The sequence below is a fragment of the Macrotis lagotis genome, chromosome 8 (assembly GCF_037893015.1).
Source record: "Macrotis lagotis isolate mMagLag1 chromosome 8, bilby.v1.9.chrom.fasta, whole genome shotgun sequence".
In the NCBI taxonomy this organism is placed as follows: domain Eukaryota; kingdom Metazoa; phylum Chordata; class Mammalia; order Peramelemorphia; family Peramelidae; genus Macrotis; species Macrotis lagotis.
Window position 1 is genome coordinate 189,884,318 of NC_133665.1, and position 12,377 is coordinate 189,896,694.

General features: G+C 43.1%; 1 protein-coding gene across 1 annotated transcript in view; it reads left to right on the top strand.

The window, feature by feature from the left end:
* SUGCT (succinyl-CoA:glutarate-CoA transferase) overlaps window positions 1-12,377 on the top strand; it is a 585,759-nt gene that overhangs the window by 32,456 nt on the left and 540,926 nt on the right. The window contains exon 7 of the mRNA XM_074199070.1: window positions 11,186-11,277. Within this exon, the coding sequence (XP_074055171.1) occupies window positions 11,186-11,277 (92 nt within the window). The remainder of the gene's footprint in view (window positions 1-11,185; window positions 11,278-12,377) is intronic.

Below are 12,377 nucleotides of genomic sequence, written 5' to 3' on the forward strand. Positions count from 1 at the left end.
GAATCTAAGGCTTTCAAACAGTTAAGTATGTTCAGGGTCACACAGCTAGCAAATGTCTGAAGCCAGATTTGAACTCATGAAGGTGCATCTCTCTGACACCACGCCCCATACTCTATCCACTGTGCCACTAGATGCCCAGACAAAGTAAATGAAGCTGATAATTAAAGCTGAAGAAGCTGATGAGCTCACCAAATGGGACTGTAGACAGGGGAAGAGAAGAGGGCCCAGGACAGAGTCTGGTGGCCATCTGTGCTTAGCATGTGTGATACACAGCAGGCACTTAATCAAAGGGGGATTGGATAGAGTGCTGACTCTGAAGGACTGGGTCTTTCCTCATCCTTCTTCCTATTTCCTGTTATATGGCCCTCCTAGCTGTTCCCAGGTATGACATCCCAGCTCTACAGTTGGCTACTCTGTCTCTGGAGAATTCCTGGCTTTCTCCAAAGCACAGCCCAGGTGCTGCCTTTTGTAGGAGAAAGATCTTTCCTTATCCCTCCAGTTATTCATTCTTGAAATGTCTCTCTGGGTCTCCTATGTATGTATTTTCCCAATAGATTAGAAACTCCATAAGAAAAGGGTTTCCTTAGAGCAATGTCTTACACATGGTAAGGGCATCCTACTTGGGGAATCAAACTGAAGGAGCAGGGGGAAACAAAGAGAATTGGTGAGTCCAAGAAGGGAAGGAGAGGGCCACTGCAGCAGAGGAAATCAGGACAGGCCTCCCGTAGGAGGTGGCCAGAATCAAAGTCAAGGGGAGGCTTTTTCAGTTGAACTTCACTGAGTCCATTGATGACCTGATATTCCCAAGATAAAAACCAGGCATGGTGGAGTCCCCCACTCACCCACTCTGCCTTTGGGATGCCCAGAAATTAGCTTTCCAAACATTTTTGGTATATTTCTGATAACCCCTTGGCTTGGTGGTGGCCTCCAGAGGGGGGCATACGAGGCATTTGACTCCTGCCCCCATGCCAAGGAGGAGCCCACTGACAGATGGAGAGCACTTTGTTTAGTGCAGGGTGACCATACTATTTCTAATTGTTATTTGTAGAAAACCTTGATAAAACTGCAGACAAAACCAGTGCTGGGGAAGGCTGTTGTCTGGGGCAGGCCAGGGTCAGAAGCCCCAGTGATTCTTGGCTCTTGTGGGTGGGGAATATGAATGGAATTTCTCAGACTTAGTGGTAAAGTTCTTGAAAAAACGGAAAAAAAGGAAACAAATCAAGTTCTATGTCTGTGATTTAGGGCCTATGTTTTTTTTTAAACTCTGAAAATTTCCCCCAGTTCACATTTCCCGGAAGTTAGACCTCGTTGACTGAGGAGGAGAGTTTGATTATGAGACAGTCATTGTAACCTGAACCCAAAAAGAAGTCCCCTCTTGCTAATGTAATCCCCAGAATATTGGCAGATTCTAATCTGTCTGGGTCCTGAGCTGTCTGGGTGACCTGGGTCAGGGCTTTTTTTATTTTTTTTAATCTCTTTGAGCCTCAAGTGCCTCCATAACCAAGTTCAGGGGCTGGATCAGTGAAACTTGTAATTCTGAATGATGACTTTTTTCTTCCATCGTGGCTAACTTGAAATAGCTTGAAGAGAAGAAATTCTTGAGGTTGGGGGAGAGGAAGAAGGCCAGGAATAATCAAACCAGAAATAATCTTAGATCATCAAGCATTATTCCCTCATTTTGCAAATGAGGAGACGGGGCTTAGAGATAAAAGATGTGGCCAGAGTTATAGAGTGACTGTCTGTGGTGAGATTTGAACTCAGTTCTTACTGGACTCAGTTTTCTTTTTGCCTGTGATACTACACCCTGGACCTCCCAGAGCCTCAGTTTTGTCATCAGTAAAATGTGATAATGATGTTTCTAGCCCTTGTCTCCCAGACAGCTGCCGGGGTGGGGGGGGGGCTTAGGATGGGTAGAGCCCTGGATTTTGAGTCAGGAAAACCTTTGTTTGAATTCAACCTCATTCAATTTTAGACCAATCAGTAACATGAAAATAGAAGGATGAATGAAAAAGAATGCTAGGTGCCAAGCACTCTGTGGATACAAAGTGTGTATAGAGGTACATGGTCTACATTATAGATACAGATGCAAGAGCAAAGATGGCCCTACCTTCAAGGAAATTCCATTTTAATGGAACATCAGGGGTTGGTGTCCAGGAAGGAAGGGATGCTTTTTTTTTTTCAGAATGGTCAGTGAGGATCCTTCAACTCAATTCGATAAACATTTCTTAAGTATCTGCTGTGGTCTGGGGGAGCAGATTGAGCTGCCCTATTCAGGAACAATGACAAGTTGATTTCACCATATTTCATTGTTCTAGAACTGTAGGAAAAGTGAGCCTGGCACTCTGGAGGCCAGGGAAGATTGAAGTCAAGTGTGCCTAGAGTTTTTCCAGAAATTGTTTTCTGGAAGTGGCATCACTGATCAGGAGAGAAGGGTCCCAGAGTGGAAGCTCTTCTGGGGTGAGTAAATATAAGGTCTGTTTAGTTACAAGTGTTGGTACTTTAAAAATCTAGTGGTGACCCCTAAGATCTTCAAGAATCATAAACTTTGACATTAATTGATAAAGACTTTGATCTGGGGGACAGCTAAAGTCCTAGATCAGATACTTAAAAGTTGGAGGATACTCTAAAACCATCTAACCTCCTACCTGCAGGCATGTGGCCCTCTCTTCACCAAATAATTATTAAGTACCTGTTGAATGAAAGAGGTGATACAAAGGTTAGCTAGAAACTGATAAATCAAATAGATCTGTGATTTCATCAATTTTCATGTTCCCTCCAACTGGTTACCTCCCTCCACACTTGCCTGTTGCTGCTGACTAGTTTCTGTGTCTTTCTAGAATTTTGTAAGTATGTCCATCATGTTGGTGGTCTTCCTCACTTTCTCTAGATTTTGAGGGGACACCTGGACTGTCCCTTTGTCAGCCCACATCTTCTACCTGTTACCAGTCTTCTTGATGACCTCTTTTACTTCAGTTGTTCAAATTTTCTTACTGGTTTCAGTGTGCTGTAGCCTGTTCATAGCAACCATGGGCACCTCCATTTTCTTCTATGTGACACTGATTTTCCATTCTTCAGATATCGTTGTCTTCCATGTCTTGGAGCTATACAACAACATGCTTTGAATGATGTATTAAAAAGACAGGTTCCCGTTTTCCAAGAGAAACTTGGGGTGTTTAGGAATTTCCTGAAGGTAATGTAGCTTGCTCTCCTCCTGTTCAGTTCTGGGCCCAGCTTATTGTCTACTTGTCCTGTTGCTCCCATATTTGCTTGCAGATAGACAAACTCTATCAGGTGTGCAGTCTACTTCAGGTCATGATCTGAGAAACAGATGTTCTTCATCCACTTGGTCTTTCCTGTATGAATGGTTAGGCCAAACTCTCCTTGAGCTCACCATAATAACAGAAGTTGTAGAATTATGGAATTGCAGAGTTTTAGAATTAGAAAGAACCTCTGTGGCCAACTAGGTTGATCCGTGCCTGAAGGGAACCTCTTCTATAACATACCTGATCCATAGTCCTTCATCTTCTTCTTATGTGGGAGCTACCATCTCTTCTGGCTTTGTTGATACCTTTAATATTTAGGAAATTTATCATGATAACAAACCTAAATTTATTTCTGCATTTTCCAGCTTCTGTCTTCTGGGCCCCCAAATAGAACAAGTTCAGTTCCCTTCTTGCCTATCCACCCTTCAGACCTTGTTGTGGTTACCCTATCCCCTGCTCACCTTTTCTTCTCCAGGCTAAACAGAATGTGTGGTTGTTTCAAGGGATCCTGATGGATATCTTCATTGTAATAAAATGTGCTGAGTACTGATATGGTGATGGTGATGTTTGTCCTTTGTTCTCAAAGAAGACCATGACATCAGGGAAGGTGATGCCTCAACTCAAGTCCCATTTCCTGCCAGCTGCCTTTTCTCATCCTTCAGTCTTAGTACCTTTCCTCCAAGGTTGGCTGCCATCAACATCCCATGTATTCTCTCTGAACAGGGTGGTGTGCATCCTCTTCTTTCTCATTAACCCAAGAGCTTCTGGAGACTGCCTTCCACCCTTGAGTATCCTGAAGGCTTAACACTGGGGCTGACACAAAGAAATGCATGATGACTATTGGCAGACTAACTCTTATAATAAAGGATTTAGTTAAGCAAAACAAATTACCTGTAAAATGGGGGTGATAACAGGGTCCATCTGCTAGAGTGGTTCTGAAGATCAGTAAATTACTTTAATGGAGTTCCTGTAGTAGGTCATCATAAATCCTTCCCATCCTCCATTTCCATGCCCTTTTCCCTGGTTGTTCTCCATCCTTGGGATACAAATCTCTCTCCTTATCTCAGCCTCTACAAAGACCAGGTTCAAGTTTCTCCTCCTCCCGGATTCTTCTCTTGTTGTTTATTCCTTTTGGAATTGACTTTGCATTTATTTATCAATATGTCTTCTGTATCCTCCCGGAGAGAAGGTGAGCAAATAAGAGGCAAGGATTAGTTTTGTTTTTCGACCAAGTTCTCTTGGAGCCGACACAGAGTCTTGCCTAGGTTAGGTCTTGAATATATATATTTGTTAAATTGGATTATTTGTTTCATTAATCTTTATTAAATAAAACCACGGGATGGGTGCCATCTAATGTTTTCTTCTTGGCAGGAGAGTGAAGCTAAAGGTGTTTCTTGTTTCTTTGTCACTCCTGTGGGATCTCCATTTATCTGACTTGAATTGGAGATGATGTTTTATTCCCTATTTGTAAAGAGGTCTGGACCGAGACGTTTTTTTCTGTTCTTTACCCAAAAAGTCATTTCCCCAGCTGACGTGGGGCTGCTATTTGCAGTGTGGGAACTAGCTCTAGGAAATTAGCTGGTGTGAGAGTCTGGCTGCTCTTCTGTTTTCTTTTCTACCCATAGAAAGGATTTTAGGTTTCTGTCATTTAAGTTTGGTGTTTGTGGTTGGAGGCTCAGGTTCTCCAGACATTGCTGTTTCCTGATCTCAGCAGGACCCCTCGTGCAGAACTCATTTAAACTGCTGCTGATGGTGCCTTCAGATGGATCTCTTCTTTATAAGCTATCCTTGCAGACCATTGTTGCTGTTTATTTCATTCTCTCCATTTGTTTTCTCTGGGTCTTTAGAATTCCCAGAGGTTACTTGACATGTTTTTTGGTTGCCCCTCCCTTTCCAGTCTTTGATCAGATGGGCCTTTCCACTCCTGCTTTGTTTCAAACTGACCCAGGAGCCCATCCCCCCATGTGAACATGTGCTCAGTTAGCAGGGTTCCTCTCCTTTGGGGCATGGCTATCTCTCTAGTGACTTTCTCCTTTGCTCATTCCACAGAGCTGGTTTCCTTCCAAACCTAGACACTCTAAAGATTAGGCTGCTGCCTAACTTGTCCGTCCAGTTGGCCTCCAAAGAAATGACTTAGAGGCAGCTGGGTGGTAAAGGGGATAGAGCCTGGAGTCTGGATTCACAAAGACCCAAATTCACATCTAGCCTCCAAGTCATTTAACCTTTGTTTGCTTCAGTTTCTATAAAATAGCCTTTCTCTCATAGGGTTATTGGGAGAAGATCAAAGGAGATCATATTTGTAAAGAGTCCGTCACATAGTAGGAACATAATGAATATTTCTTCTCTGGGTCGCTGTTTTTTTTTGCAAGGCAAATGGGGTTAAGTGGCTTGCCCAAGGTCACACAGCTAGGTAATTATTAAGTGTCTGAGACTGGATTTGAACCCAGGTACTCCTGACTCCAGGGCTGGTGCTTTATCCACTGCGCCACCTAGCTGCCCTGGGTCACTGTTAAAAGTCAGTCAATTATTCTCGCTTTTAACTTGGAGTCCCTATCCAGAAATCTTTCTTTGGTGGGTCCAGCAGTTTCCAATATCTCTCCCCTCCTGGACCATCTCCAATCTACCTCTCCCTTACTACATTCAAGCAATCAATAGCATAATACAGCATTGCCATGGAACCAGAGTTGTATCACATTTTCAAGTGTCAGAAAAATAAGTAACTTTGTAAACCCCAAAATGCAGCTGCCTCCTTAGGAAGCATCAGGTTCAGGGGAAGGGAGTGGGAGAAGACTGAAGATTGCCGGTCTCGTTCTCCTGCCCGAACAGCTTGGATCAGCCTGGGCTCGAGTCCCAGCATCTGTGGTGACATTTCATGGCCAAGCCCCAGGGCCTGGAGCTATCCATATTTCTTCCACTACTCAGTAGTGGTATCCAGTCTCCATTATTTGTGGCACTCCCCTCTCCTACTCTGCCTTTACTTGCTCTCTCCAGGCCAGAGGTGGGAGGGACAAATATGATTTAAGACCATTCCTTCTTTCAGTCCATAGAAAGGGCAAAATTCTTCAGTGGAGTCAAGGAGACTCTAGGGAATTTCTCCTCTAACTTACAGACTTCCATGGCTAACATCCTGATCTCCTTATCATCCCTAGTGTTGTCTGGCACATATTAGCCAATCAATAAATCTTTATTGATTGATCCATGCTTGTGGAAACTGAAATCAGCTCTTCATTCTTTCCTGGGGTCAGAACTTTTAGACTCACTTGCAAAATTTACTGCTTTATACTTTCCCTATTGAACTATACCATTGATAGCAGTCACAATTGTACAGATAGTTCAGATTGATGTAGACACAAGATGTGGCCACAGATGTTGGTATGGTAAAAAGATGCTAACACCCTTTCTCTCCCCATTGAGTCAGAAAGCCCACTGTATGGGTGGGCTGAAAATGGGTACTCTTCCTGGGAAGTTTAAATAGATAACCCTTGGAATAAGCCAGCAGTTTGGGAGTTGGAGACGTATAAGCATGAACAGTCCCCTTCCTTGGGAGAGGAGAGGATTTTCTCTTCCCACTCTCTAGTGGCCTTGGCATCTAGTAGCAGTGATTCACTCATCTGAAGTCTGGGTCAAGAGGATTTGGGGCCCAACCGAGGGAGCAGAGGCATATATTCCAAAAAGACACAGACACAGATAGAGAGAGGCAATTATTCAAGGCTATAAACATCTTTAAGATATGTGACCCTTGGCAAGAAGAGAGCTGATTATGGACTTGAGAGAAAACTGGCCTTGGTGATGGAGAGCCGACATGCAGCTAAAGGCTTCCCCAGAAGAGAAAGGACTTTTTGAGACCCCGGATGCCAGAGGAGTGAGTAGTCTTAGTCACATGCATTCCTTACCTGTTTATTGCCATCTTTGTCACCTAAGTTTGTACCTACTTTTCCCTTTGTGTGCGGGTTGTGCCTAAGGTTAATGGGCAGGGGATGTTTGTAACCACTGCTCTTACTTTTTGCTAACAGCCACTTGTATCTAATTGAATATTAATGGAAATCACATCAGTGGAGACTTATGAGCCACAGTGGTCAGAGCTTGCATCAGTAGAGAAGCCTAGAATCTCAGGGACCCAACCTGTGAGCATAAGTTCAGGTTGGAAGATGGGCTTCACTTAAGCATGATTATGAATCAAAGTGAAAGTAGCAACAATTGATCATAAATTTAGAGCTTTAGTAGACCCCAAAGACTCTCTAGTTCAACTCCTTTATTTTGCCGATTAATTTATAATCCTTTCTTCAGTGGTCCTTTATTTAATATAATTTTCATTGAATTGTGGTCAGTCAAGGTTAGGTTTAATCTGTTTTGCTAATGTGCATTTGTTTATGAGGTTGTTATGTACTAGTACATGGTCAGTTTTTGAAAAGATGCCATACATAGATGAGAAGAGTGGATATATTTTTCTGGCAAGTGTGAAACAGAATTTGAATCCACATCTTCCTTAATTTAAGTTCAGTGCTGTATCCTTACTGTTTGACTAGCCCTCAGTAAGCTTATATATATACTTGTACATATACATATATATGTATATATATGTTAATAAACATGTCTAACTGTCAACATAATGAAGACAAACAAAACATTAAACTGTGCATATCTAATACAAAAACATATCCAAGGTCCATGCTGTCATAGCAGCAGATTAGCCTGAACAACAAAATCAAATAGGAGCATATTCAGATCATGCAGTAATGATCATTTCCATTAATGACCATCTGACAACATCTCCAGTTTCTCCATAGTATCATAAAAGTCTAGTCTGGTCATCTGTAGAATAGAGCTGCCTCATGTGTGCTGGTGATTAATCTGCCCACATTTGTTCCTGAGCCAACTGATGGTGTGGGTCAGTCCTGGTCCTCATCAGAACCCTAAAGCCAAACTTGTGAGGGGCCCAGTCTGGCTACTTGGGGGGGGGGAGTTTCTTGCTGCTACTGGCTTTAGTCCACTTTCCTTCTAGGAAATGAGGGGGCAATTTCTGACATGCATTAGACTCCACAAGAGGAGACTGATCACTTGGACTAAGTAATCTGGAGTGTTAACCATTATTTCTGTTTACCTGCCCATCAGAGAGTTCAATTAACTGTCCAATGGGAAATAATGGTTGGGGTGAATTTTCTATCTAGAGCCCCCACTGGTGTCTCTGACTACTGTGTAAATAAGACAGTTACTTAGCCTCTCTACAACCCTTTAGGAGATAGTTTTTCCTTTCAGCTTGATAACTCTTTGGCACCCCCTGCCCCCCCCCCCCCCAACACCAAAGCCTCTCAGAACTCTTTCTTCTTGTTGAAGGTCCTGACAGCGATTGTGGGCATCGTTCCATCCCTTCTTTCTTACACAGCTCTTCTGAGCTGACCTTTCTGGGTATGCTTAGCTTCTCTGTTATCTGAGACGCCATGCTGGTTGAGAAGATCTATTGTCTCTGAGACCAGACAGAGGGGGAAGCCTGGGTGGCATTCCTGGGGGTAGTTGGAGGAACTTGCCTCTATCACAGGGCTTGCATCTGGTAGAGGCAGGATTTTCACCCAGGGCTTCTCTGAAAACAAATGAACTCATTATACTACACCACCTCTTATTATTTCAACCCAATTAGAAAACTGGGGAAAAGTCTTACCATAGTTTTCAAGTGTTCCTATATGAATTAATTTCTTCCAGTCATTCTTAATGTTCTGGACTTCTATTGTTATTTAAAAACAAGACCTGCTCTAGAAGGTCCAGGACGTAGAGGATCCAGCATCTTTCCTCCTCCAAACTAGGGTTAAAGTCAGGCTGGGGTCACCAGCCCCCTTCTTCTACCTCTTTTCTTTCTTTCTTTCTTTCTTTTTTTTTTTTGCAAGGCAAACAGGGTTAAGTGGCTTGCCCAAGGCCACACAGCTAGGTCATTATTAAGTGTCTGAGACCGGATTTGAACCCAGGTACTCCTGACTCCAGGGCCAGTGATTTATCCACTACGCCACCTAGCCACCCCAAACCTCTTGATGATTTCAAGAGCTCTTTTCAGTGATGACTCTGTAAGGGGAGAGTTCCTACGAAAGACATTCTAGTTGGAGAAAGATTTGGACCTCTCCCACCAGAGGCATCTGGGCTCTTGGCCTTGTCCATGTTCTGTTCAGTGCTGGGTTTCTGTAGACTTAGCTCTTCTTGAAGATCACCTGTCCTAGAGAAGCATCAGATGGGTGTCTTAGCAGAAGGAACCCTAGTCCTGACCCCCTCCTCTCAGCTCCCTGTTGGACATGCTGGTGGCTGAAAAAAGTCCCAATATTGGCTATCTGTGGTAAAGGAAAGAGCCTGGAGCCCAGAAAAATGTCCTTTGAAGTTCCTAGCTGACCACCCTGCTATGGGAAACCAGACCTTCTCTGCAATATTTGACAGAAACTTCTCTTTATCTCTCTTAGACACATACATGTCTTCTTTCTTTCCCTTATGTTCTCCCCATCACCCCTCCTAAATATTCTGAGGTTTTCCGAAGGGATAGTTTGTTATTTTTTTTGTTGTTGTTGTTGCTGCTTTTCTCAGCTTTTATGTGGAAATCTGCCAGCAAACTCACCAAGGGAGATCATGTCATTTTTGAGTAAGTGCTTCTGAAATGAGTCATTTTAAGATTTTTCCTTAATTGTATTTATGTAAAGTGATATAATTCTGGTGTCTGTGAACTTAAAAAAATGTATTTTGATGACTGCATCTTGGGATTGGTTTTCTTTGGTCACCCTATGAACTTTATGCACTTAGAAACATAATTCTGAGGAGGGGTCCATAGGCTTTGCCAGGTGGCTGCTGAAGGGGTCCCTGACACAAGGAAAGTTAAAGATCCTCTGTTATAAAGGAAGAAACTCATGGGGAAATTGAAAACCCTGTCAGCTCCTGATAATTGTGGGTAAATATTATTTCTGAAGGAGTTCTAGGTATGTTCATGCATACATGCTTACATTCATGAGTAAGTGCCCATGCATTTACATGTATATGTGTGTGTCTGTATTTACATATATAGGGAAGTCTGGGATAGTGGGCAGAGAGCTGGTCTCTGAGTTTAGAAGGTTTGGATTCAAATCTTAACCTTTGGTGTATCCTGACTGTGGGAGACCTTGGCCAAATCCTTTAACCTACACCATTTAAATCACAGGTCTATGAAAAAAAATTATGTTTGTACACTGAGAAAGTATTAAAATATAATCCAATCAGAATAAATCATGTAATAATAAATGACTGATGGAGGGAAAATCATGACTAAATGCTGACTTTGGATAAAGGCACTGTACCACTAGGGTTACAGCATCAAAAAGCTAGGCAGCCCTGCCTTCAAGTGAGCTGGGTGGGTGCTTCTAGTGATAGCATTCTTGGATTTGACTTATGACTTCTGACACAATTGCTCTTTTGCAAATATAGGTTTTTTTTAGGTTTTTTTTTTTTTGGTAAGGCAAACGGGGTTAAGTGGCTTGCCCAAGGCCACACAGCTAGGTAATTATTAAGTATCTGAGACCGGATTTGAACCCAGGTACTCTTGACTCCAGGGCCAGTGCTTTATCCACTGCACCACCTAGCCGCCCCACAAATATAGTTTTGAGGGAAGTGTTTTTAGGTCCCTATAGAATGCAGCTGAATGGGCTCTGGAATTGGGGTTGGGAGAATGAGGTTCATGGCCAGCTCTGCCTCTTGGGTGTGAACTTGATAAAGTGAGGGTTCATCCTCCTTGGGCCTCAGTTTCCTCACTTGTAAAATAAAGAGATTAGAATACATGATCTCTGAATCCCTTCTGACCTTAGGCCTGTGACCCAAGGAGTCCCATTCCCAGTGACCTAGGTTGAGACTTTTGGCTACATGGGATAGCTCTCCTGGTGGGGTGTGGAAGCCTGGGGTCCTGACGCATCTCTTTTCTGTTTCAGGCTATGGTCAGACGGGCCCATTGAATCAGAGGGCTGGGTACGATGCCATCGCATCTGCTGTTTCTGGTCTCATGCACATCACAGGACCAGAGGTAAATATTTCTGATGATTACACAGTGAAACACAGTCACTTCTCAGTGGGCCAATTGAAAATATTTTCTTCCTTTCTTCTCCCCTTTCCCAACCAAACTTGGTTTATGTTTCTTAAAACAAAACAAAATCTGGGAGCAGCTAGGTGGCATGGTGGATAGAACACTAGCCCTGGAGTCAAGAGGACCTGAATTCAAAATCAGCCTCAGACACTTGATTCTTATTAGCTGTGTGACCTTGGACAAGTCACTTAACCCTGACTACCTTACCTAAATAAAAAACAAAACAAAACCAAAATATGAAGAGGGGAGAAAGAAGAGCAAGGGAGAAGCAACCTTTTTCTTTTTTTTTCCTTTTTAGATTTTTCAAGGCAATGGGGTTAAGTGGCTTGCCCAAGGCCACATGGCTAGGTAATTATTAAGTGTTTGAGGTCAGATTTGAACCCAGGTACTCCTGACTCCAGGGCCGGTGCTCTATTCACTGTGCCACCTAGCTGCCCCCAGAGAAGCAACCTTTTCTGACAAGTCATTAGAATGGGAGCTCCTTGAGCACAGGGACTCACTTGTGCCTTTCTTTGTATCCCCAACTCTCATACAGTAGGTGCTTAATAAATGTTTGTAGATTGAGCCCTCTGCTCCAAAATTGACAATGGCTCCATTGTCTGTAAGATAAAATGCAGCCTTTTCAACCTGATGATTTTGTCTCTTCACAGTCTCACCCCACCTCCTTCATGGCCTGCTCCTCCACCAACTCTACTTTCCACCAAGTTGGCTTCCTGAATTCCACACTGTAGGTGCAGACTTAACCAGAGGAGCCAAGTCGATTGTCCAGTGTCATCTAGTTAAAGGAGAAATGGAGCCCAAGTTACTCCTATCACATAAGCATTGTCCCTAACTAGTCTCTCAGGGTTGTCCTTGATCTCTGAACTGCTGAGAGGAGCTGCAATCATCCTAGGTGATCATCTCTCACCTGTGTTGTTAAAGTGTCCATTGTTCTCTTGGTTCTGCTCCCTTCACTTAACATCAGTTCCTGTAATTCTTCCCATGCTTCTCTCAAGTCTGACCACTCATGATTTTTTATAGAACAGTGGTCCTCCATAAAA